Genomic DNA, 24,972 nt, shown 5'->3' with positions numbered 1-24,972 from the left:
AACTGTGATGTGAAGATGCCTAACAACATGAGATGTGTTTTGTGGACAGATATCTAGTGAGTAAGGCCGGAAAGCCACCCACCTGTCTTTACATGAAGAAGTGATGGTGGAGATGCAAGATGGCAAGTGATGAGGAGGTTATGCATGGAAATTGAGTGAGTGAGCAAGGTGGAACTCAAATTTAACTGCATTTTACACTTTCATACATCGCATTCCACATTATTACGCAAATGACATTTTTCGCTGTTTGGTCTGGTGACCCACACTTCACTCTTCAATATACCATAGATTTCCATGCCACGATTAGGTGCTTTGGTGGTATCGACATTCTAACTCACCAGACATAAAACCCCATTGAAAATGAATGGGATGGGGTCTGGTGAGTTAGAATGTCATCACCTCCAAAGCACCTAAACGTGGCATGGAAATCTACGGGTATATTGAAGAGTGAAGTGTGGGTCACCAGACCAAACAAACAAAAACAGCTGAGAGCAAGGATATTTGGGCTTCTATAACTCCCATGCAATGCCCTGCCATTGACTTCAATGTTAAATGCAGCATTCCAGTTACAGCTTATAACCAAGTTTTGAACATTGAAATGTAATTTAGAAGGTACCAAATGCCAACTGTTTTGATGTAAATGGGAAAAAAAGAAATACATTTGGATTACAACACTAATTGTTTTGCGTAATAATTTGTAACAGAGCATTTTGGGCATTTTAAGTTTTTTATTGTTTTAAAAAATACCGTCATCATTGTAAGGTTCATTCAAAAACTTTTTAATTGTACTCTAATGGCTGATGACTTGAAAATTATGACGACTGTCATTTCTATTGATTATTTGGGAAAACGGCAAAAAATGTCATTTGCGTAATAATGTGGAATGCAGTGTAGTATTTCTTTGCATGTGACAAAATAAAAGTCCATTATCCTGGAAATGTGTATATGAGTATAAGGCCTCAAAACTGAGTGAGTGAGTGAGTGAGTGAGTGAGCGAAGGATAAAAGGATAGATCATAGTTGCTCATAGTGATTGTGGAGATGTGTCATGCGGAGGAATGGTCAATATTGTCAGTGTTAACTGTAAAGAGTGCATGGGTGTTCAAGTTATGTAGAGATGTGGACGTGTAGCGAGTTCCTATGGTCATGGTCGGCCATGCACTATTTCACAGCATGTTGTACTTGAATTTCTATGTATGTGACGAAAAAAAAGACCTTCAAATGTGTGGTGATAGTATTCCATATTATGAGTGTTATAACACAATTCAATAGCACCAGCACATTGAGTAAGTGAGCGTGCATTGTGAAGATGTGCGGCATGTGAGCGAGTAATGAGGAATCACATGATGAGTCTGGATAATCGTCCACCCACCTGCCGCTGCTGCTGCTGCTGGTACTGCTAACCGAGTCCGAGCTTGAGGATCGGCTCCGTGATCCCGACCCGCTGGGTGAGCGTGTCGCCCGGAGTGCCTGGCTGGTCAGCCTCTGCGGTGAGGGGTTGTGCGACTGCGAGGAAGAGTGCGGCGATCGGCTGCGACTGTGGTGGTACGAGCGCTCCGTTCGCCTTCCCCGCTCCCGTTCCCGCTCCTCGCGATACAAGTCCCGATGCACAACGCTGGCCAAGGTGAAGCTCTCGCGGGCGCCCCTCGCCTCGTAGCGAGTCTCTGTCGAGTCGAAGCGACTCGGGCTGCGGCTGCGAGAGCCATAGTAGGCTGCCGTCACCGCTGACGATGTCCCGCCGACCACACTGACCCCAACTCCGGCAGCGACGGCGCTGCTACTTCCACCACTCCCGCCACTTCCACCAACACCACCACCTCCACCGCTGCTGCTACCTGCAACCACAACGCCCACCCCTCCGCTGCCCGACCCCGAGCTGCCTCCGCTGCTCCCGCTGGTGGAGGTAGAGCTACCTCCCCCGCTACTGAGCGACCGGTCCCGGGGCTCCCGGTAATAGTCCGTATCATAGTGCCGCTGCCGCTCGAAGCTGCTGCTGCTGCCGCCGCCGCCACCGCTGCCGCCACCACCACTGCTACTGCCACTGGCCCGTTCGTGGTGTCCGTAGGCACTGTGTGTGTCGTACGCACGTTCCCGGCTCTCGGCAGTCCTGGTTGGAGGGAGGACGACAGGACAGGACAGGACAGGACGGGACAGGAGGGGACAGGAGGGGACAGGGGATGATGCCAGGGGGGATGGGGGGAGAAGATGACAAGAGATGGAGAAGGGGGCATTACTTTACACAGTTGTTACCTCACCAATGCAGAGTACTACATATACCATTTCATGCTAGTTCTACAAACTGACATTCAGACAGGTCAGCACTGCAGACCTATACAAAAATAGCTTTTGAGTCAAAGTGCTACCCAATACTTAGCACTGTAGTACTAAGGGTAAGGGGATGATATGGCGATGTATCTCAAAATAAATTCAAACCAAATACACATTTCTTTCCACACTACAATAAATAAAGCTGAACATGTGTCCTACTCTGTTAATATAAAACTGTATACTCTATATCTTGGCTAATGGAGAGAGCAGCTTCGTTCTGCATGACCTGAGGTCATGCGTGTCATGGCATTTCACACTCCAAGTTACACAGGGTGAGATCACAGTGGTTGGCCTCATGGGAGCTGTCAATAGGATCCAAGCCTCTATATTTTACTTTGATGATCCTGACACAGGGCCTAGGTCCTATATATTACTCTGGTGATCCTGTGTGAGCTCTTTAACCGTAATCCAGCACTGTCAGGTAATTATTAGGACCAAGTTACAGCAATAATAACACTGTTGAGTTCATGTGGGGTCATATACCTGGAATATCTACCTTTTGATATTTCTATGTAATTAAGAGACCAAGGCTTCTGTTGAGGACGTATGCGTACTGAGCTATTAAATGTCTGTCTATATTAAGTAAAATATCAAAATGTCATTCGAGCATACGGGCATCTCATCGCCTCTGTAATGTCCTACAGTAGCACAGCAGCTGATGAAAGGGACACTTTATTGGGACAACGGAGGTGAGATGTGCGAGTTTGTGTGTGACAAACTGCGGGAACTCTTCGACTCTCAAAGCAACAGCTTCAATAAGTTGTCCCTAAACGCCCACAACAAAAAACGAGGTTAAAGAAGCTCTATTGTTTTGCCAGTCAGTGACTCCCGAGAGATGCATCACTTAGTGAGGAGACATTTTTTTGTGGTAGCTTATGTTTCTGTACTGTACGTCTTCTACAAACCAGTGAGGAATAGGCCAGAGGATGCACACATTCATGCCATGCAGAGTGCAAACTGTGGTGGTGTGTCCAAGCATCAGTTCTTGCCTGCTAAAGACTAGCATAATACTAGACAGGGCCTTCTTTAGTGTGTATGCCAAAAAAGTGTTTGTATACAAACACTACACATGTGGCAAGGTCTACCTAAAAAACAAAAACAAAAACAAAACCTCCCAAAGTCTAGTAGAGATGAGCAAAGCCCTCTCTCTCGCTGGCACACACACACGCACGCACGCACGCACGCACGCACGCACGCACGCACGCACACACACGCACGCACGCACGCACGCACGCACGCACGCACGCACGCACGCACGCACGCACGCACGCACGCACGCACGCACGCACGCACGCACGCACGCACGCACGCACGCACGCACGCACGCACGCACGCACGCACGCACGCACGCACGCACGCACACACACACACACACACACACACACGCACACACACACACACACACACACACACGCACACGCACACACACACACACACACACACACGTGTGGTGAGGTGTGACTTTACTATGGCAGTCTACTGTGGGAAAACGCTGCTTTAGGAAGGTTATTCAGGCAGCAGACATTGCAGCGTGGGAACCCCACCCACAGATGGCTTGCCTAACATGACCCCAACACTAAAAACATTCTTGAGGAAATGGACTGCGGGCGGCACAGGAAAAGCACACCTCACGGCTCCGTATGTGATACACTAGCACAGACTGAGGAATTTCTGTTTCATCTTCATTGATGTGAAACGCTCACTGGGCCAGAGACATTTGTCTATTTTATTGTGAGGGTGGCTGTATCACAGGCACTCCTCCTTTAGATGTGTTATGTATTCCTTTGCAGAAATTACAGTAAATACACACAAATAAAATCAGGCCAAATATGCAACCCTGGGAATAAGGACTAGCTATACATTTTATGCTGATGCTACAGCCTCTCCGTGGTGCATATGGGAACACACCGAGGAGAATAAAAATAATGTGACTTGAGAATCTCTACCACTGCAATAGAATAAGCTCTGGCATTTGATTTCACCTTTCGAGTCCCAAGTGGATTTGTGATACAACCCTGTGTAACTTGAGTGTGATGGACCAAAGAAACGCATTACAGATTCCTCTCTTGTGGCTGCTACAGCATCTGACAAGCACACAGAGGTGACGCATTGCATCAGTACGGTACACTCACTCCATAGCTCAGTTGCCTTCTCCTCCATTTGTAAAAAAAAAAGAACTATAGAGATTCAATGCTTTTGCACATTAACGTTTCCCCAAAATACAATAAAATTATGCTATTTTCCCACCCGTTCAAAGTAGGAAAAAAAGAAAAGCTTAAACAAAACCCACTGTCTCCCTCCCTCAGAAACCATCATGTGTGTGACCGAGGAGGATAGAAAGGCAAGGAGCCAGGGAGTCTGAGAACGAGGGTTTGAGGGTGGGGTGTGGGGTGTACAGCAGAGTGGGGTTAAAAAAGGCACATAACTGCAAATGCCAACAAGCTATCAAGACAGCCTGTTTTACCAGCTACTACTGTTAGTGGGAGTCATAGGGAGGAGAAGAAAGAAAGGGGATAGGTGTAGTAGTAGAGACAGAGAGGCTGGGGTGGAGTAGGTGAAGGAGGGGGGATTGGGGTTAAACTAGGGGTTAGAGAGGACAGCTAAAATACACAGGGCAGACATACCAACCTTTTTCGACAGCAGTAACTTGACCGACCTACAATTCCAAATACAATCTAGGGAGACAGAATTTTGTGTGAGCAAAAAAAGGGATTTGGAAAAAAAGAAAAAGAAAAATGGCGGGAAAAAAAGATGGCGGGGTTGTATGTAGTAATCCGTTCGATGGAGGGGCTGGTAGGCTGCATCAAAAAGTTATCCGAAAAAATGAAGTGTTCATAAGAAATTAGAGTCTGATAGTATAACATTATTAAGAATCCATTAACGACAGCTAACCATCAGTTATGTCTTTTAAAAATAGAAGCGATAAAGGTCTGAATCAGTAAATCGTCACTACAAAAATAAGTTCTCGGATAATAAATCCCATACGGAATGAAAGCTTGGTCCACCACGACGTAAGCAGGTCCGTGAGTTAACGTCTCTCTCCAGCCTCCTGGCTAGGTCGATAGGGTCTCTTCTAGATATGAACCACTGCATTCAGAGTTGGCTATTCTAAAAAAAAAAAGGCTCATTAAAAATCCATCAACGTGAATTTCAGTCTTGTAGATATCCACATAGAACAGGGGATGTGCATATGCACTACTCAGTCCAGTCATAATCCACAATAATTGAACTACAATGTCCATTCAGTGCATCTCCACATTTCCCATTCTCAGGATGGTTGATTCATTGGCTTAGTCCACATGCACTGGTTTGGTCAGCAGCAGCAGCAAAAAAAAAAAAAATACACTGCTCATTAAAATCAATCCTTGCTTTGGACAAAATTCTAAATCCAGTCACAGGGAGATGGGTAATCCTTTCATAGTGAGACGTGTCATACTGTATCCAAGCTGTGAGAGTCATCTGCAGCCCCAGCACAAAATTAACCCTCCATGGGTGGGTGTCTTCATCGCAGTTCTTTGAAAAAAATAGTCCTCCATGGATAACCATATATCTCCACCATTATGGTTTTGTAGTTATTTCCAGAGTGAGAACAAACCAAGAAAGTGCCTCAAACCAGAAATAAAAACAAATGAAAATGATTTTTTTAAAAACAAAAAAAAGAAAACCAAAAGCTTTGCTCACTGTTTCTGTCGATTCTCAGCAAATGTCTCCCAAGAATAGCCCTGATACCACACATAATCCCAAAGAAAGAAAAAAAATAAAGAAAACCAACACCTCTCGAGTGACAGAATATCCATGAGTTTGATGAGTATTAATCCAATGTGGGGGGGATACATATCCTGAGTACTTTATCCATAGGATCCCGACTGTGGAGGAAAAGCACTGTATATGCAACACTCTTTTTTTAGATATAAATCCAATTACTATTTAATGTGTCATAAATGAATTGATGTGAAATAACAGAAAATAAAGACGAGTAAGATATTAATCCACCATGGGCGGTACTGTACTCCCGATCAGGATGATCCAAGGTAATGCCTTCGTTCGGAACAGAACCACTTCCGAATCCATAAATCCCAGGGAACCTTACGACCTCCAAAGCGCCCCTGGATTCTCCGCCACACGTTACATCCAACTCACATGGTGATTTACGTTCAGAATGGAGCATAACCCATTATTACATACCTTAATAAGTTACGAATTTGTGTTCTTGACGCACGCACAGCATGCTCTCTTTGGATCTCTAAAAGCATATGTATCCAAGAGCATCGAAGGAGCTCAAAGGACATAATTGGATGCCTGAAGAGACAGGACTGTGCAAACTCCTTTCACTCCTCTCTTGAATCTTTTTCCCCTTTTCAGTGTTTTTGGTTTGCTTCTTTTATTCCCCGCCCCGAGAGAAAAAAACCAAACAAAAAAACAAAAGGCAATCTACTAAATGATCAGAAAATGCCTGGGGAAAAGGGCTTTCTACAAGAAACAAAATGTCCCCTGCCTTCAGAGAAACTATGTCCACTTACCCGTCTAGTCTGCGTTCATAGCGTCCATCTCTGGTGTGGAGTGATGCAGGGGGCCCGTACACTGGGCCCCCAGCCCCCCTCGTGAACCCTGATACATCCCGCCCGCGTGAGCCTATGGACAGGCTATCATCCAGTCCACGGGCTGCACTGGGGATTGTTCCCGGCTCATTGTAATCTGTGCGAAGGTCCCTGTCCCCCATCTTGTTGATGGAGTTGTGTGCCTTCTGGGCGCTCTTAATGTCCACAAAATCCACAAACGCCGCAACGCCTCCCTCCGACCCACGCTTCGGCAAGACCTTGACACTCTCCACACGTCCATATCTGCGATAAAGACAGGAGACAGAAAAGCCAACACACAGTCAGTGAGGGAAAACATTCACAGTACTTGTGATTCACAGTACAGTAGACCTGTTAAACTTTCTTACATTTTCACATTTGAGTTAAATATGAAGAAATGAGAGATTCATATATTCATATAGGCTATATTCATATTGATATAAGGTACAGGAGAGCAGAAAAATGGTGCCAATTCTATGACATGAAAATGTTCCATTGCAACCAGAACATGTAACCTCATAGATATACACATTTAATATATCTTTCTTATGTGAAGACTTTCTGATAAAATCGACTGTGCTGCCAAACTATGAACGGACAGCACCTATTGGTTCATACAAGTAAAACTATTCAACTGAACTTGTTGAAGATGCCAATGCTTGAGCTTGGCTCATTTCAATTTGACATGTGGCTGATGAAAGCTCCCATCTTGTTTCAGGACATTTCCCATCTTATTTGCAGAAAGACCAAATACCCGGGTCCTATATCTAGGATAAATGATTGCATCTCACGCAGAGAGAAAGTCTTGTATGCGTATGTCTCCTACATGAAATATTGAATCATTTGCATTTAGGGAAAATCTACACAGGGGTCCATTGGCTACGAATTTATTTCACACCAATGCCTAATGCATCCACTGCACATCTTAAAACAGCGACATTCGTGTTCAGAATAAGAAGGGGTCTTGGTGAAATAAGCCTAACAGCTTGAGGATGAGGAGGTGTGTGTTAGCTCGGTCATGGAGAAGAGATAAAATCACACGGTATTGCGAAACACGTTCTGATGACACGCAGTTAACTGTTTTATTTGTATTTTTTAATTGACATAATAATCCAACAAAACATCAGAACGCACAAAGACCGGAGCACAAAGGCAATAATGGCCAAAACCTCTGCGTGTTGTGTTTTGCAGGTGTGTAGCGCAATATGCCAGTTCTCACACTGACTGTACAATCTTCGTCGCCATTTTACAAACCTATTCACACTGCTTACTCATTCTCCCGTCCCCATCTTCAATAACGCGCTCTCCCACACCGGACTGTCACGCTTTGGCACCAAAACGGCTGAGATTGAGCATGGGAGCTGCTCGCAAACCATTTTCCTGCTTTGCACCCAGACGTTTCAATGTAATAAGCATGTGGTAAATGCGTTGTTAATGTTAATAGCTTCTCTATAGCCTATGTGAATTAAACTAACAAATTAAGAATTGTTCGTAATATATGCTCGATATCCATGCGGTACTATAGTTGACATTTGACAACGCCGAAAATTTACTAAAACATATGTAACGGTTATGAACAATCAATTTTACACAATGTTTCATTTTATAGCCTACATACTATCAGGCTGAAACAACCCTGCAGTGACCACCACGCTGTTCACGCCGCCGCTTGGCTTCAGCAAAGCACCGACTTCCAGAACAGAACGCAGGCTCGAGGATACAATGAGCGGGAATTTGTTACACAAGTGGCAAATCCATAATAACAATGTAACAAACGCTATCTTCTATCCTGATTTTGACATTGGACAAGAGAGAGGGTGCCAGTTGACGGATTTGACAACACAAAACAGTCAACATAGACGTATCAATCTGCTTAACTTCACTGTATCTGTGGTTACAAAAAAAGAAAAAAATCTTAATATTTGACACCAAAAAGGGTGGTTGCCTTAGGCAAATTCAATATTGCTTCTCTGACATGCATACAGCCAGCTATTGACTTCCAAAAATAACACACGTCTTTGCCAGATGTAGCCTAGTATTTCATGCACAATGTTCTCTCTGATTTCAAGAATATTATTCTGCCTGCTGCATCGGCTCACGAGCTTGCTCGAGAACAGATGCATGACAGGATGAGAGCAGAGATCAAATCAGTTTGATAGACTATCTATTTTTTTTAATCCAACAACGGTCATTTCAAAAGAGTGGATTGAAAGCGATCTTTGGGAATCAAGCTGAACGAATCCGCTTAAATAAAGTCATACTTGTCTTGGAAACCCGGACAGCACTGTTATAGTAACTATGGTTACCAAGTAAGGTCGCTATAACTAAGGAGCTGGTGAAGCTTGTTCAATCTCCTTTTAGTAATGACACTCCATTGAGCAAGTCAGATCAATGTTTAATATTATCTAATCACTGATGAAACAGTTATGAAACATGCTCATTGCACATGTGCACACATGCTATTCTTATTTGCTGCGATTGACAATCTCTTAACTGTACTCTTCAGCACACACAAAAGCCAGCTAGAGGTACATTAGGCCATTTCAATGGTCACTGTTCAATTGCGCTCAGCGACACAGACCACGCAAACTATTCGCTTGTGGCAGACTTGCTAAAAACTGACAGTGATTGGCGGACATGCTGATCATGTAGCTAGCTCCAGCAGTCCGCTGGCAGCGTTGTTCTAAGCAACTATTTTACTGACAGAGATATAAACCCACAGACACAGCAAATGTCACCATGATAATTGCACTGTTAAGCACAGCTGCTCAAGTGACCAGCCAGCCATTGGGGGTGATTAGGTTAACGTCAGCTAATCGACAGCAACCTCCCCCCCCCCCAGTAAGCTATTTGTTTGGCAGCTAACTTGGCTATGGTGTTCTGCCCACCATACTGAACAACTGTAACCACAGTGCTTCAGAGACTATGATCAAAACACAGCCTGGAGCATTAGACAGTTCAGCTGACACTTGAGTGGTTGGCATTGGCTTGCCATGCCCATTTCTAAAACCCCCAAATGGCTAGCCTAGACACTGCCATACCAAAACTAACCATATCTCGATATACCTAGCTATCCAACATTGCTAACGAGACCCTGTGCAGCTGTTAAACATCTAGATGGGCGACGTTGCCAACAACCTAACCTCGTGTTTTCCAGATTTCATATCTGCTGTCCAGTTGCTTTGTGTTTCTGACACACCTAGGTTAACTAAAATCAGACGGCTGGTTATGCAGAAATAATTACAGTTGTTTCATCTATCCAGCTGGTTGTAAACTAACATTAGCCAGCTAGATCATGCTATCTTACATCGTACATTCATATTACCTAACGATAACTGGATAACTAGTCTTAGTTTATGTAAAACTTGCATTTCAGGCATGCAGTCACAATTTATTCGCATATATATTTTTGTTAGCATAACTCACCGTTTGAAGTGCTCAATAATCTTCTCCTCTCGTACATTTTCTGGTAAATTCCCCACCCATAAGTGTCTGGTTTCCCGGACCATACTGCGAAATCTTGCCCCCCGACCATACAGATGACTGTATATTTGTTAATCCAGACCAAATGATTGTGTACGCTGCAGTCCAAGCGTTGTGATATAATGTGAGTGAATCATCGACAGTTGGCTGCGACTGGATCCCACCATTGGACTTGCTGCTTGCTCCTGGACGATGTGTATGATTCTCTGCTGTCTAGGAGAGCGCGCGCTGTCAAGAACGCGCTCCATGTACAGTTCCCGTGACCAGGCGCGCGTCCCTGATTTCGCGCGACCTTTGCTTTGCCTCTCTTCTCTCTCTCTACGCGAGAAAGTGATGACGTTTGTTTGCCATGATACCTTCGACCGTTGTCTGTGCAGCACAAATGGTGGATTGATTCTTGTCTTTTCTTGATGGAAACGTACCTACAACTAACTGTCTCCCAGCTGTTGACATCTGGAGACAAAAGCACAAGCATGACACGACAGGAGGACAACAGGGCAGATTCTGGGCATCACCAGGCTGACAGTGTCGTTGAACCTGGGCGAATACAAACGCGCCCTTGGGAGAGGTCTGAGGCAACTCCTTCGCCATGCAAAATATGGCAAGCTTGATTTAAATTGCCTACATTTCATTAATTTGTCAGGATGATTAAAATGACAAGATCTGACTTGTAAGTTCAATGCTTTGGGGTGAATAAAAGAGCTAGCCAGATAGGGATAAACGTAATTCATATGTTGCTTTGATTATCAATGGGATTTTATTGCAGCAATAGAAAGGAAATGCAACTGATCCCTAATAAAATGGTGTCATTCTTGTCTGTAGCTGTTAGACCACGCACGCGTTAAAATGCGGCAAAGTGAGACTGCAGTGGAACGAAAACGCATGCGCAAGGAACGCCCTCAAATAGTTTTTGACATAGACCGATTGTGAAATTTGGTTATGTTCAAGAAGAGTTTGCTAGTGGGAAGGCATGGGAGACGCTGGCTTACCTGCGAAAAAATGTTCACATTCTAAAGATAAACTATGAGGAAGCACTCTGGGTTTGGAATTACACGACATTCACCAAATTAAGATGTGATCTGCAGCTGTAGCCTACCCTGAAAACGAGATGGCAAAGCGTCAAGTTCTTTTGGATCGGATTATACCCCGTCATTTCATCCTAAATGGAATTTTCTTGCATGGCTTTGTTGAAGTAATTCCATGTCCGTCTTTTGATCCTTAACCAATTACGCGTGATCTAACTGTTAGGAAATAATTCCGCCCTGTACAAAACATCCCAAATAACCCAGGATCTTTTATCATAAGGATTCTCCAAATCAGGATACAAATCTGACAATTTGGCACGCAACGTTTTGATTAACCGTTCCCATTACGCGTATTTTTACGCACCTCGCCATAAGGACGGGCTGTTTGCTTGTTGCCTAGTCAGACGCCATTTTGTCTTCTTGGTCGTCCAAAATAAACTATTTCAATGTTTCGGCCATTTTGTGATGGGGCCATGGCGTGATGAGATTTCAAAACGACAGTACCTTTGATCAGAGAACAGAATATGTTACAACTTTGTAACAATTTGCGCTATGGTTCTTTTCAGCACGTTATCCGGCATCAGCTTTTAACGCTTAGTTGCCAATGAAACGGATTGTTCGCACAAACCCCTCGTTTGCTAGTCTGGATTTACAAATGGTATATTTGAATCTTTGTCTCCTCGCAAGGTCTGCCTGCTATGGAATGACATAAATCGATAAGCACTTCAAGAACGAATCTGAAAGAAAATCCTTTGACATAGTTTCATAATGGTAAACTAGGCAGCGAGGCTGGTCTGTTGAAGCAAACGGCAGCAAATCATATTAAATGCGACTTTAATATGAGACATGGCAGACTAGGTAGTTCATAGACTGCGGTATGTGCAGCATATGAGCAAATTATAGGCCTCTGTTTGTTTCATTAGATATCCTAGCAGATATCTAATGCAGCTGAAGCACATTCTTTAGGCTTTGTTATCCTCTCTGCTGTGAAGTATCATGAAATGACACAAATTGTACGGCATCATTTCTTAGTCTGAGCTTTGAAAAGCCCACGGTTGTCCGTAAAATAATTAAATAAAATGGTACAATTCATGGTGCACTGCCCTTGTCCAGATGGCGTGATCCATTCGGTTTAAGGAACATTTTTTTCACCACAAAATCAATTGGACTCCGTGAATCAAAGAAAAGCCATTTGGTTTACTTATTTTAATGTGCATTGTCCTGAAAAATTGCAGAACATTACAGAATGAACACAGTGTACATAATTCCAGTGGAAAGTTCAGTGAAATGCAGAGGGCTAATCAAACTGTGCTTTTCACAGAAATGTCCTCTTGACAATGCCAAGTCTGATGAAGTACATCAAATGATCAAAACAAAGACTGGTCTCCGAGGCATCTAGAAATAAAAGACTAGACACACAGAAACTCACACACACACACACATCGAGAGGAATAACAAACAGATTGTCTTTCATGCTTTATTTATCTTAAGTAGCCTATGCCTAGAAATACAGTAATTTAGTGTAAAAATATTTGTAAAGAAAAATATTACAAGTATATTAGACACATGTTCAAATCAGCTATCATGACAATCCTATTGATCTTTGGTGTGTTTGAAATGTTTTCTGTCTCTTCTCGGAGCATGGTTTCCCTCAGAATCTGCTGAAAACTAGGAAAAGATAACACATTGTTAGTTAAGCACACCCAAAGGAGGTTGCAGTGAGAAATACATTATTCTTATGGGATATGCTCACATTTTCAATGGCATTGAGTATGTCTTCAGTAGGAAGTAGACAAATCGCTTCTCCCAAGAAGCATATGATGATGTGCAGCATGTCGGCCCACTGTCCTACTATCAGCATCAGCAGCAGTAGGCCTCCCAATCGCACTGACACTGCTTGAAGTGCCGTCTGGCTGCCTGGCTGTCGCTGCTGGTCTTCTGAAGTAGACAAGCAATGTTCAATTGCCTACCTGTTTTCCACCAATCCACCAGATACGTCCCCATATAGTCTAACTTCACTCACCTTGCATATACATCACAAGCAGTATATAACAGATCACTAAGGGTGTCCAGAAGCGAATGGCCTCTGTGGCTGATGAGAACTGCTGATGGATGGAGGTTAAAGCAGCTATCACAGCCACGGTGAAGATTAGAATAAGAAGACAACACAAATAGGACACAATAGAAGATCCACAGTTAAGCAGTCCAATGCAGATACCACAGTAGTTTTGGGAACTGTGTAAATGAAGTAGTGATTTTACATGTTGACACAGCCTTGAGGTCTGTTTGGCCAGATACCAGCTCAAAACTGAAGCAAGCAGAAGACTCCACCAGCGATGGGGTGCCTCCTTGTGGAGAAAATTAAGACTGCAGCTCAGTGCACAGCCCACAGAGAATTGGCACTGAACAAGTAACTTCTCAATATAGCCATCAGGTGAGTCCTATATAGAAACAAAGGGGGGAAGGAGAAAAACAAATCATATAGACAACATATATTCAAATAAAACAAATATAACAATTCCATCAAACAATAATAGTCAGAAGAACCTTACCATTCCTGTGGTGATTTGCGCAGAAATTGCTCTTAAGGAGAATTCCAGAACAACCAGAGATGTAACTCGTGACCCTACAACAGCTAGGATCCCAGTCAGGATCCAAAACTGAAAGGCTTCAGGCACCCACCCCCTGTCACTAGTCCTTGGTTTCCCTTCAGAGACATTGTCGATCCCTATCCTGGCGAGGACAACATGATGAAATATGCAAATAAAAAGCAGCCTATGTAACATGGAATGCCTATTGTACGCATAATGCCCATGTCCAACAGCTAGAAATATACAGGGATTGGACAAAAATAACTGAGACACCTGTCATTTAAGAGTGGGAAGTTTCATGGCTCAAGTGGACCAGCCTGTTGGCTGATCTTCATTAATGGCACATTGCATCAGTAAAGTGAAGTGTGAAGATTCAATCAGCAGGGTAAGAGCACAGTTTTGCTCAAAATGTTGCAATGTACACAAAATAATGGGTGACATGTCAGAGTTCAAAAAGGAGAAATTCTTGGTACGTGTGAAACTGATGCATCTTTGACCGAGACCGTGAGTCTTTGTGACGGATCAAGAGCTACAGTAGTGTAGCCAAGGTAATGTCGGCATACCACCAAGAAGGATGAACGACATCCAACAGGATGAACTGTGGATGCAAGAGGACCTAAATGACACTAAAATGGCAGGTGTCTCAATTATTTTCTCGGACCCCTGTAACTTTGTTCCAAGGAAATCACATCATCTGGGTGAAAGGTTAGGCTCTCTGTTCACGTCCTGAAGGCCCAATTTAAAATTTCACCACAGCCAAGGTGGTGAACGTCGAGTGGTATGCCTTATAACATAGTAAAACAGAACACTGGGCTCTTACCTCTTTTCCTCAATGAATATGTGAGTCCTGAGTAGATTGCAAAGCACTGTGACCCCACATGCACCAACAACTCCTGTTAAGAAGGTTCACACACCATTGACTGTGCTAAGTAACAATGACTGGACTTTGGGTTGTTTCCGATGTACTGACTAAAACAATCAACAATTCAGCTAGATATGATAGCAGAGAAAGAAATCAAATAATCTTACCTTGCAAAACACCATCAACAGGACTTATTTCAAATAGCAACCCGCTAGGAATGAAAGAGGAAAGAAAGGACAGCATTCCGCCTTTGAAAGTGAAGAAATTATTTCCTTCGTTGTTAGCTAGACAAGTAAAATGTAGACTATTGGCGAGGCGATCTTTGAGGCACCTTTTCCTGAGGTTACAGTCCCGCAACGTTATCATCACACAACGTTATCATCAGGTTTGTCATTCACTTTTGGTTGCTGTTCTGTTGAGTAGTTTCAAAGGTCACTCACTCCCTATGTGGCAACAATTTTATGAAAGCCCTGAATGGCAAGTTGACACACAAAAATAGAAATCCAAGTAGCTTCAGTACGGTAGCAATTAAGCCTTTTTAAAAAAACTTTATTGCAATTAAGCATTTTGTTCCAGGTCTTGATTGTTCAGATTTAGCACTAGACCATGAAAGAGCAAGCCCATGTAGGCACCTGTTGTGGCCTACGCCCACCTTATAGTAAAGATGTGGCACAGCATCCTGAGGTTGGAGCTGTAACATATGCATGTTATGTGTAGTGCCCCCACTACATCAATGCAATGTACTTACCTTACTTATTGAGTGTGCCCCTTGCTGCTTAAAGCCTCGGAGGTGATGCAGGGATCTTTTATTATACATCTTAGATGCCAAAGCCGGATGTCATAAACAAACAGCAGTTTATTGAGATGTCATCCCACTCCAAGTTGATGTGGCAAATAATACTTCTGAGGCATCATCATCATGACAATCATGATAATAATCACGTTGTATTTTTATGACTTTGCATTTGCAAGGGGTTAATTTAGATATGGACATGGACACAAAGATTTCCAGGCAAGTAATTTTGAGTAAAAGATTTATTTCATTTACCTTTTTGTCCATTTTATGCTATTATAAAAATAAGGCTCAGTACATTTCCATGAAACAATCAAATGGTCAGAAAACCACAGAAATTAGGTATTTAAAAATGCACAGAGCAAACCAGTGATTTTAATCCACAAAATGTAATTAATCTTTTCATTGAAGTGATACTATTCTTTTGATTGTTTTCTGGACTAAGAGTGGTCGATTTCAAAGTATATTACTTGACCAGTTTGAAAAGAGTTGATTTCATTAACATCTCCTCAATTACATAAATACTCTTTAAATCAGACATAAACTCTCTATGAGGTAGCCTGTCGGTTTTAAAAGTGGTTATTTTAAAAAGTGGTTATTGAGAAAAAAACAAAGAAAGAAAGAAAGAAAGAAAAAGAAAAAAGTGGAGTCAGATCAAGAAACGAAAAGGAATGTGCTCATCAGCCATCATTGTTTGGTAGTGCGTGTCAAACATGGCATTCTGCTCCGGGGTGAAGTGATTTTGCCAATCTCCAACCTCTCCTGTGGATACAGGATGACTATGGTCAGAACAGTGTGTACTTTCTGATTGAGCCTTACCCTTTATCTCTCGAAGCATAGATTAAAATTGTGTCTATCATAAATACAATAAGCCTACTTCTGTCTTCAACAAAGGGTTACACACCGGTGTTGTTTGTGTGACATTATAATAATCAGCTGTTTTTGGTTATTGTTGCTGCTGTTGGTGTGTTGGCTGTGTGAGATTTGTATTGACTTGGTGTTATTTGTCTAGTCTCTTACCCGCTCATTTTGGTTTCTCACCTTTTCTCATGAATTCTGAAGCTCGTCGATCAAATATAGTCTCTGGCACTGTGGAGTAGTTGGCCATGGGATTGTCACGCATGGCAGCAAATGTTGTCCTCCGCACTATTTCAGCAATCACAGCTTTCGGAAGGTTTTGTCCAAGGAAATCACTGATGCGTTCAACCTCCTGGTGAGGGTTCTGATGTGTAAAAGAAGACAAATTATTATTCAGGCCAACATTATCCTGGCATCCTTGTCTATTTGCTTTTCAATAAATGGAAGCCAAATAAAAACATACTTCCTTCATATCCTCATAAAAAAGATACAGTATGTTCTTCTTCTGCTTCTCTCTCCAGAATCCCTTCACATGATCATACCAGGAGCCCCATCCCACTATGGAATATGATATCAAAATATGAGACTAGACCAAAAACGCTTAAAACAATGACAATACTTGTTTGTTCAACATTAAGAAATTCTGACCAATACAAAGTATACACACATTTTCCATTCATGAACTTGTCCAAGTAGTGTGGCCAGGGCCCTGGTTCAGGTTGTACAAGGTTCATTCTGTCAAAGTGGAAATATGACACAGCATTGTCTTTGGCATTCCGTGCCATGTATATTACCTGAAACATAGAAATAACAGTTGTAACCTGGTTTTTCATGACCTTGCTGGTGGTGATGCTCAACCTGGATTCAGAAGCTACAAGCCAGTGCTGCAGATTCCAAATGACTTGGTTTTACCTATCCAATAGACCTTTTTCTTGTGACATCAGACACCTATGATTTTTTTTAGGGCTTTTTGCCTTTATTTTTGATAGGACAGAGGAGGAGAAACAGGAAACGAGTGGGGAGAAAGAGGCAGGAAAGTATCGTCAAAATGACCAAGGCCGGAATCGAACCCGGGTCGCCGGCGTAGTAACTTAGTGCCCTACTGAGCCCACGGCAGGGCCAGACATCTATGATTGAATGCATTTGAAGCAGGTATAAGTTGCATCCAGGTGGCAGAGATATAAACATACATACACTGCTTCCTATGTTTTTCTGCCAGAAACCAGTAGTTATTGATATTGACTTTGTTTCAAAATGGAATTTGTTTGACGTCATCGCAAAAAAAGTCAAATAGGGCAATTGGACAGATACAACCAGGTCATTTGGAATATGTGACATGGATTGTCATAGAGCTGGGCGATATGACGATATATATTGTTATTGTGATAGAAAAGTATCCATCGTGCCCTGCTAGTGGATGTGGGTTGGGTGGTAGAACGTTAGTAGACCTTTCTCCTGAAGCCTCATACAGATACGGTAGCGCTGGGCTATCAGTCTGGACCTTTAGCTCAGTTATATTGTTCGGTACCTCCCATGCTGAACTGGAGCTTTGACTGGAAGGTCACTTGCTCGACCCCCGTGTGGCGGACTGTGCAAGAAGACCTTGATTATATGCTGGTGCCGTGACCTGGATTGGAGTGAGGTTTAGGGCGTTTACTGTAATGAATGCCAACTAGCAGAGTTCGGCGTAGAGCACATACGTATAAATGGCCATCCAGGTACTTTGTTCATGAATGTGCATTTTTGGGGGGAAAAGAAACCGAATGTCTCATTAACTTACATGCAGCATCGACAACCCTAAATTAACACCATCCATGCTTCAGCCATGGCTGTTTGGCTATATTATTTGAGCAGCCGGCAACACAACACGTTTTCGGCATGTTGAGCGTGAACGATGCTTGTCAGGTCCTTGTCTTTCGTTTATTCTTCTCCAACACACAATTGACTTGCATTGGCGTATCCCCCAATGTTTTCCCCCAAAAAGGGGGCTTAACGCACATGGCACACCTCACACTAAATGCGTATAGTAAACCTCTATCCCAAAGCTTCATACAGATACGGTATCACTGAGCTATCGGTCTGGACCTTTAACTCAGCAGTATTGTGCTGTGCCTCCCATGTCAAACTGAAGTGTGAACTGGAAGGTCACAGGTTCGAGCCCCGAGTGAAAAACTAGCGCAGGCTGACTTTGGTTACACTTGCTGGTATGGCATTAATGTGGATAGTGAGAAACATTTTCCCACATGTTGTCTGAGAATCAAATTCGAACATGTAATTCAAACATCCAGAATGAAGTAAATATGCCAAACCGCTCAGGTAACATTGGCCCACTTGTGTCTCACCTTGCAATTTGCTTCCCAGAACGATGTTGGAACAAGCTGGAAGGGTAAGTGTGTTTTTATCACTCGAGGAGGGTCCATTGTCTCTAACTTTGTTATACCTGTAATAATCAGTTTGCCATTAACAAATTGTGTCAGAGAATTTGCAATAGGTTACACAAGAGGCAGACAAATTAAAGGCTGGATTACTGGAAGGGTTGGATGTGGGTTACTGACCAGACAGAGCTGGATTGGGAGATGTCATCTCCAGGAAAGGCATGCGGTCGTGGATTGGGGCTCGTTTGCACTTTTCGAAGTCAGTATGGTTTAAGATCATGTCAACAATCTCCTGTGTCCATGTTGTTCCTGCAATGAATGATAACAAAGTTTCCTCTTTTTTTTCTGTAAACTACACCCCCAGACCATACACCCTCTTGAAGGCTACTGTGCATCCTTTATCCTATGAACTCCAGAATTTGATCTGTGCCAGAAGCAGAGTAACAAAATAATCACGTAAAAGCAAATTTCACTAATTAATTTGAAATTAATTCACCTGCTTTTGGGTAGGTGGCAATCAGCAGGTCATCTGGTAGTGCAATGAATCTCTCCACTCTCTCCCAGTGTGTAACTATTGGCTTCAGCAACGGTACCCCCTTCACTTCCACCATAGGAGAACGAACTTGCTGTTCCATGTTTAGCCTATAAACCACAATGAATTAACGCATTACAAATGAACGAGAATTGTTCTGTGTATTGGTGGAAGCTTACAGACAACTTTTTCATTTAGGTCGACATGGCTATAAGCTACAAACACTCTAGAAATGGGAAAAGCCGAACTGGCAGTATGCCATATGTCAGCAGTGTATCCGGGTAGCCTATTCGCTGTCACTGTCATACACGAAGCTACCGTATAACTCCAATCCTTGTCCATTAGGCTACCCCTCTATTGCACGCCTCCTTCATAGTGCTCGTGCAATTTGTAGTCCCTTATTCGATAGGCCTATTGATCGATAGATCGATTTACCTCACACGCGAAAAATATCCTTAGGAACGAGATCATTCCTGACTCACGTGACCCCATGTCATTGTGGAGTTCAAAGTACATTGTAGTTGCCTACACACATATGTCACATCAGACGCCTAGTGGAAAAAGTTCCTAGAGCCATCTCCAACAATCAATATGTAGGCCTAGGCCTATAAATAATCCCAGAATAAATACTATATAGATATTCAAATGGGATAATTTTGTAATCACCTGACTCAGCAGTGGCCTAGCAATTATTCAAGTAGACCGAGGGTTTTATGGTCATCATATTAATTAGCTTGCCCATAGTAGGCTAATAGGCCTAATACAGTCATATCAAGATCAAATTCAGTTTATTTTAGATCATGTTATAGCCGTAGGCCTACTGCACAAGCCTATAAGATGGGCTAGCAGAAATAAATTATTTAGTCGACATAAAATAATTATACATAAATAAAAAATTATAAGGAACAATGACTCTCTTCTCAAATTGGTCAAATCTTTTAAAAAAACGTAAATAAGATAACCTATAATAAACTGTAGAACTGGGCTACACCCCGCACGATAGGTGCCAGTGCTGCGCTCGGTTACCGTGCCGTCAGGAGAAGAAGACGGCGAGCCTTTGCTTGTGTTGGGGGAACCCCATTCTGACGAAGGGAGTGAATCATGGATGATGATGAGGTTGCCGAAAGCTGGGAGGAGGCAGCAGACAGTGGGGTAAGGGAGATACATTGAAGGATAAAAATGACAATGTTGCAAATCTACATAGTGTAACACGTGTTCTGATGGAGTCTCTCCTTTTACATTGTATCTGATCTGATTATTCACTCAGCTATAAAGTAACACTAGCAGTGCTAGCCAAATGCTACAGTAACCTACTGCTAAACTTACCACGGTTCCACGGCGAGGTCGGAAGTAGGCCCCCACTTGGGCGAATGGAGCTGAAAGTTATTTTAAGACTTAGTTGGCACTTTTAGTCTTTAGAAGTACGTGACGACAAGAGGAAATGCCAACTATAAGGTTTGTTTTTGACAATGACACTATTAATATGTAGTCTCTCTTCTATGATTGTGCTATGTGTTCATTCTGTGAAAGAGGAGCGTTGTGTTGAATGTAGCTAGCAAGCTCTCCAGCTAACCAAATTTAGTAAGCAAATTTCGCGATCACCCTGTCAGTTTATGAAGCCATGTTCTCGCGAATAATTCCATAAGACTAGTTCAAAACTAGTCTGAAAGTGAACACAACGTGTATTTATTTTTTTCATAGTATGTCGTTCAAGTAGTTTTCTGGTTAGCTCTAAAGGCCACTTGTAGCTAACTAAACTTAGTGGTCACACAACTCAAGGTAGCTGCAGCTAGCTACCTAGAGCTACTAGTCTGAGTACTAAAATCAACACCTAGTTTAGCTAGCGTTGCCTTGCTCATGAGGCCTACCCCATGGCCCAAGCTGAGCAACACAACCCAAGACACCTATACGTAGTTCTAGTTAACCACACAGCCCTAGAAAGGTTTCATTTTGGCAATCGTTCATCAACAATATTTCTCGAATAATTTGTGTGCCATGAGTTTCATTTCTGCCCAACAAGAGGATGACACGGCTCGCCACACAATGAAATTGTTGTGCCACTTACTCGCCAAGACATCAGTGCATCAGTGCTTTTGTATTATTCCAAGATGCTTATTACAACATTGGCGTATTGGGAAGTTAGATACGGAGGGGGTTTAAAGTGGACACCTGTCACAAGAGCCTTTTATCTTATCGAAACCGTTCATATAGCGTGTGTTGTGGGCTAGCCTAGGTCGTTTCTCACGGGTTAATGGAAAAGCGATTCTGAGTACTGTACAAAATCAGTTCCCAGATGTGGTGCTGGTGTATAAATAACTTTTGAAACTGAGACCCTCTTGATCTCATGTTGCCGTCTGTCTCATTCAGAGCATGCCTGCTCAACATGCTCAGTATTCTGGTCAGCTGCACCACTTTCCTCATGCAAGAAGTGTTTTTTTTTTTAGGAAATGGAGAGAAGACTGGAAGAGAAGCTACGAATAAGTCAAAAAGAGAGGTGTGTTGTGGCAACTAACAGTCCTGCAGTAGCTGTTAAAGACATACACAAGTCCAGTCAAGTGTGCTTTACTGTCAAAAATCTATGTAACAGGGTTAGCAGCACAGACGTTTGACATTGCGTTTGACCCTTCTCCAATGTGCTGTTGAACTAAAAACATTGACAGTAAACATGTAAACAAGCATTGACTTAAACAAGACATTGGCAGTAGTTCTAATCTGTCTCTCTCTCACACACACACACACACACACACTCACTAACATACTCGTATATGAATTTACATTCTTTCTCAGACACATTCACTTCAACACACACACACACACGCATGCATGTGCAGTTTTCAAAACACTAAGATTTAGACATAAATACACACTAACATACTGATGTATACATGTACACCGCACGCACGCGCACGCACACACACACACAGCAGCAGAAGCATACTCAGTGGTCATACAAGTAAAGTGAGGTGTGTAGCTGTAAACAAGGTGCAAGAGTAAAGTGCTAGTGGCGTAGTGAAAGAAATTGTTTTTTTTTTTTTCAGTTACAGTATCCATATGTTTGAAAGGTTGTCATCTTCCCCTTTCAATACTTATACAATGTTTATGTTTTGTTTAATTGTAGTGGCTTACAATCTCAGAACATGTTAAACCAACAAAACTTTTTGTCTGAGCAATGAAATTGTAAGCTGAATTTTTTTCCTCCTCCTCTCCAAAAGGATGTCAAGTGGGAATGCCTTGCGGTCTCCAATGAAGACTGCCATTGTTATCCAGGACGACTCCCTCCCAGCCGCCCCTCCTCCCCAGATAAGGATCCTGAAGCGTCCCTCTAGCAACGGTTCCTTGGGGTCCCCCCTGACGCAGTCGCGTCCAGCCCCACAGGTGAAGTCTCTCGCCCAGCGGGAGGCTGAGTACGCTGAAGCACGCAAACGCATCCTTGGCAGCGCCACTCCGGATGACACGCCACAGGAGAGGCCAAACTCAGACAGCAGGTAATGGCATTCCAGCAATTAAATAAATGTATTTGCTGTCATATTACTTCCTCTTGTTTCCTTTTTTATATTTGCTGGGCCATTTTTAAAAATGTTATAGTCTGAACGCACTTCTGACACATGCACACCATGTCCTCTGTCGCTCTCTCTCCTCCAGCAGATCACCAAGAATAAACACCACTCCGTCAGACGACACCCGATCAAACAATCACGTGGTCCGCCAGCCAGCTGGCCCAGATGGTACACAGGGCTTTCGGCAACGTAGATAGGAATACAAAATCTGTGCTGAGGAGATCCAGGGAGGAAAATGGATGGATTCGGGGGAGGGAGGGATCTGGATCTGGATCTTTGGGGAGGGGGGTGCTTTTTGTTTGTTCGTTTGTTTCATTTTTTTAAATGAGAATCATATGAATTTGACATTTACGTGTCAACATGAGAATACGTCGTCTCTGATCTACCCCTTCCCTCCCCATACAAACCGCATGGCTTTTTGTTTTTGTCACTGTCTGGGAAATGGGGAAGAGACTTTTACTTTTTGGAGCGGCAGAGGAGACGTGTCCTCTGTTTCCCTCCATTTGTACACTGTGATGAGGACCTCCCTCCTTGTTGACACTACTCACTGTGATGTACCCAGAGTACACCTGCCTGCCCCAGCCCTAGCCACCGCCCAAAACACATTGAGGAAAAGAAACCATACAGAAAAGAACGTCCCCTCCCACTATCCCTCTTCGCCATGTGGCCTGCGGAATGACGATTGCAACCCTAAGTGGTCAAGAAATACAGCAACAGATGACTGACATGGACAGTGGACACAGACTGGTCTGTGTGGGGGAAAAGACTATGGATTAGGAGAATCGGAAGAGGAGGAAAGGGGGTGAGGATGGAAACGAAAAGAAAACGGATTTACAACTGACATCGGGAAGGGCAAAGGATGCCCTCTCCCAGCAATAACGCCATCGGTTGCACTCGTGGTAATCAGTTAGTCCTGCTCATATTTGTCATTTTTTAATGTTGTCACAGCATACCTATAACAGTTCTTCACCAAGTCTGCCAGTTGCCATATATTTTTAATTGGAAAGGAAAATGTTCTTTTTTTCCTTATGGAAACCTATTGCTGTTGAGTTGAAGTTAAATTGTTTACAATTAGCTAATTTTATTTTTTTGTTCTGTGCAAGCCTGTCCTGATTATTTTTTATTTATACTGAAAAGAATGGCAAAGCAAAATTAACAAATGGAGGAGATATCCGGATGAAAACCAGCTTTTTACGTAGCTTGTCTGCATTTTTTTTTAATGATTTTGAGAGGTAGTGGCTTTTTAGATCCATGAATTTTAAAACTTAAAAAAATCAAAATGAAAGAAAATGATGGCCTGTAAATATTGGTTATTTCAAACTTGTTATGAATTAAATCCGTAGGGATTGGTGTATATGGGCCATGATTTCCCTCATCCTGAATGCTTTTTCCCCTTGTAACTGCTGTCAGCTGCATTCTCTCAGATGTGCTTTACTAAAAGAGGGGGACTCAGGTGTTCCAAGCAAGCTGTAATGAATTGGATGGTGGATTATTGGAGCGCTTATCAAAGTTGTACCTGATAGCGCGACTCGACTAGACTAATCCCATCGCCCTTTAAGTGTTAAAGTCAAACGAAGCGGTGAAACTTTCCAAAGACTGGAGGGGGAAGGTGTTCCCCCTTAGTGATGGGTGAACAGTACGGTTCTGGATGAAAGGGAGTTGTATTAAGTGTCTTTGAAACTGCTCCACAGTGCAATCGAAAGAATATTACTGTATCTTTGCAATACCACATCTACAGCCTTTCCCTCTTATTTTTCCCACCCAAAACCAATCAGTCCTCTCGTTGGTTGCCATCAACTGACCAGGACCTTATCGGAGGACTTTCTCTTCATTTTTTGTCTTGCAGGGACTTTCAAAAGATGTCCAATTATATATCAGTTTTATCCAGGGGAGTTAGTCACTTGCTGATCAAACACAAATCTGCCTGTACATATTAAAGAAATGGCCATTTAATAAAGTCTTTTTAAGAATACATGTGCTGAAATCTATGCG

At 42.8% G+C, this 24,972-nt stretch overlaps 4 protein-coding genes across 10 annotated transcripts in view; 1 reads left to right on the top strand and 3 right to left on the bottom strand.

The window, feature by feature from the left end:
- spen (spen family transcriptional repressor) overlaps positions 1–10,623 on the bottom strand; it is a 35,364-nt gene extending 24,741 nt beyond the window's left edge. Inside the window, exons 1-3 of the mRNA XM_063208957.1 lie at positions 10,331–10,623; positions 6,848–7,168; positions 1,372–2,106 (exon numbers count right to left, since the gene is read on the bottom strand). Coding sequence (XP_063065027.1) covers positions 1,372–2,106; positions 6,848–7,168; positions 10,331–10,413 — 1,139 coding nt within the window. The 5' untranslated portion in view covers positions 10,414–10,623. The remainder of the gene's footprint in view (positions 1–1,371; positions 2,107–6,847; positions 7,169–10,330) is intronic.
- A 1,972-nt stretch (positions 10,624–12,595) lies between these two features.
- tmem82 (transmembrane protein 82) lies at positions 12,596–15,757 on the bottom strand. 2 transcript variants are annotated; one of them, XM_063208958.1, is made up of 6 exons: positions 15,033–15,757; positions 14,824–14,896; positions 13,965–14,145; positions 13,436–13,853; positions 13,166–13,350; positions 12,596–13,080 (listed from the first exon to the last, which is right to left on the bottom strand). In XM_063208958.1, the coding sequence occupies exons 1-6, from the start codon at positions 15,229–15,231 to the stop codon at positions 13,006–13,008; spliced, it is 1,131 nt and encodes a 376-aa protein (XP_063065028.1). In that variant the 5' UTR covers positions 15,232–15,757; the 3' UTR covers positions 12,596–13,005. The 2 variants fall into 2 exon arrangements, with proteins under 2 accessions (XP_063065028.1, XP_063065029.1); XM_063208959.1 differs by having other exon boundaries at positions 12,597–13,080; positions 13,965–14,140.
- Positions 15,758–15,876: 119 nt separating this feature from the next.
- sult1st5 (sulfotransferase family 1, cytosolic sulfotransferase 5) lies at positions 15,877–20,526 on the bottom strand. Of its 4 annotated transcripts, none has more exons than XM_063208950.1 (8): positions 20,450–20,526; positions 19,388–19,533; positions 19,072–19,200; positions 18,859–18,956; positions 17,184–17,310; positions 16,980–17,074; positions 16,700–16,880; positions 15,877–16,420 (listed from the first exon to the last, which is right to left on the bottom strand). In XM_063208950.1, the coding sequence occupies exons 1-8, from the start codon at positions 20,524–20,526 to the stop codon at positions 16,308–16,310; spliced, it is 966 nt and encodes a 321-aa protein (XP_063065020.1). In that variant the 3' UTR covers positions 15,877–16,307. The 4 variants fall into 4 exon arrangements, with proteins under 4 accessions (XP_063065020.1, XP_063065021.1, XP_063065023.1 ...); XM_063208951.1 differs by lacking the exon at positions 20,450–20,526 and adding an exon at positions 19,859–19,944 and having other exon boundaries at positions 15,879–16,420; XM_063208953.1 differs by lacking the exon at positions 20,450–20,526 and adding an exon at positions 19,742–19,759 and having other exon boundaries at positions 15,879–16,420.
- szrd1 (SUZ RNA binding domain containing 1) lies at positions 20,478–24,952 on the top strand. 3 transcript variants are annotated; one of them, XM_063208955.1, is made up of 4 exons: positions 20,478–20,575; positions 21,868–21,917; positions 22,636–22,908; positions 23,069–24,952. In XM_063208955.1, exons 1-4 carry the CDS (start codon positions 20,525–20,527, stop codon positions 23,175–23,177), a joined length of 483 nt encoding a protein of 160 aa, XP_063065025.1. In that variant the 5' UTR covers positions 20,478–20,524; the 3' UTR covers positions 23,178–24,952. The 3 variants fall into 3 exon arrangements, with proteins under 3 accessions (XP_063065025.1, XP_063065024.1, XP_063065026.1); XM_063208954.1 differs by having other exon boundaries at positions 23,066–24,952; XM_063208956.1 differs by lacking the exon at positions 20,478–20,575 and adding an exon at positions 20,583–20,878 and having other exon boundaries at positions 23,066–24,952.
- Positions 24,953–24,972: the final 20 nt, after the last annotated feature.

Source organism: Engraulis encrasicolus, chromosome 10, assembly GCF_034702125.1.
Source record: "Engraulis encrasicolus isolate BLACKSEA-1 chromosome 10, IST_EnEncr_1.0, whole genome shotgun sequence".
Taxonomy (NCBI): domain Eukaryota; kingdom Metazoa; phylum Chordata; class Actinopteri; order Clupeiformes; family Engraulidae; genus Engraulis; species Engraulis encrasicolus.
Note: the sequence above shows the minus strand (reverse complement) of the source record. Positions and strands in the feature narration are given on the sequence as shown.

What these genes read in the sequence shown, in the direction of transcription:
- tmem82 (XM_063208958.1), bottom strand. Translation starts at nt 15,231, where the DNA reads ATGATAACGTTGCGGGACTGTAACCTCAGGAAAAGGTGCCTCAAAGAT. An exon ending in TGTTGATGGTGTTTTGCAAG is followed by an intron (nt 14,897 to 15,032) that starts GTAAGATTATTT and finishes CCTTCTTAACAG; the next exon opens with GAGTTGTTGGTGCATGTGGG. An exon ending in ATATTCATTGAGGAAAAGAG is followed by an intron (nt 14,146 to 14,823) that starts GTAAGAGCCCAG and finishes TGTCCTCGCCAG; the next exon opens with GATAGGGATCGACAATGTCT.
- sult1st5 (XM_063208950.1), bottom strand. Translation starts at nt 20,526, where the DNA reads ATGATTCACTCCCTTCGTCAGAATGGGGTTCCCCCAACACAAGCAAAG. An exon ending in TCTGGGAAGCAAATTGCAAG is followed by an intron (nt 17,311 to 18,858) that starts GTGAGACACAAG and finishes TCTATGTTTCAG; the next exon opens with GTAATATACATGGCACGGAA. An exon ending in TTCAGAATTCATGAGAAAAG is followed by an intron (nt 16,421 to 16,699) that starts GTGAGAAACCAA and finishes CTGTATCCACAG; the next exon opens with GAGAGGTTGGAGATTGGCAA.
- szrd1 (XM_063208954.1), top strand. Translation starts at nt 20,525, where the DNA reads ATGGATGATGATGAGGTTGCCGAAAGCTGGGAGGAGGCAGCAGACAGT. An exon ending in CGAATAAGTCAAAAAGAGAG is followed by an intron (nt 21,918 to 22,635) that starts GTGTGTTGTGGC and finishes CCTCTCCAAAAG; the next exon opens with GATGTCAAGTGGGAATGCCT. An exon ending in AGGCCAAACTCAGACAGCAG is followed by an intron (nt 22,909 to 23,065) that starts GTAATGGCATTC and finishes TCTCTCCTCCAG; the next exon opens with CAGATCACCAAGAATAAACA.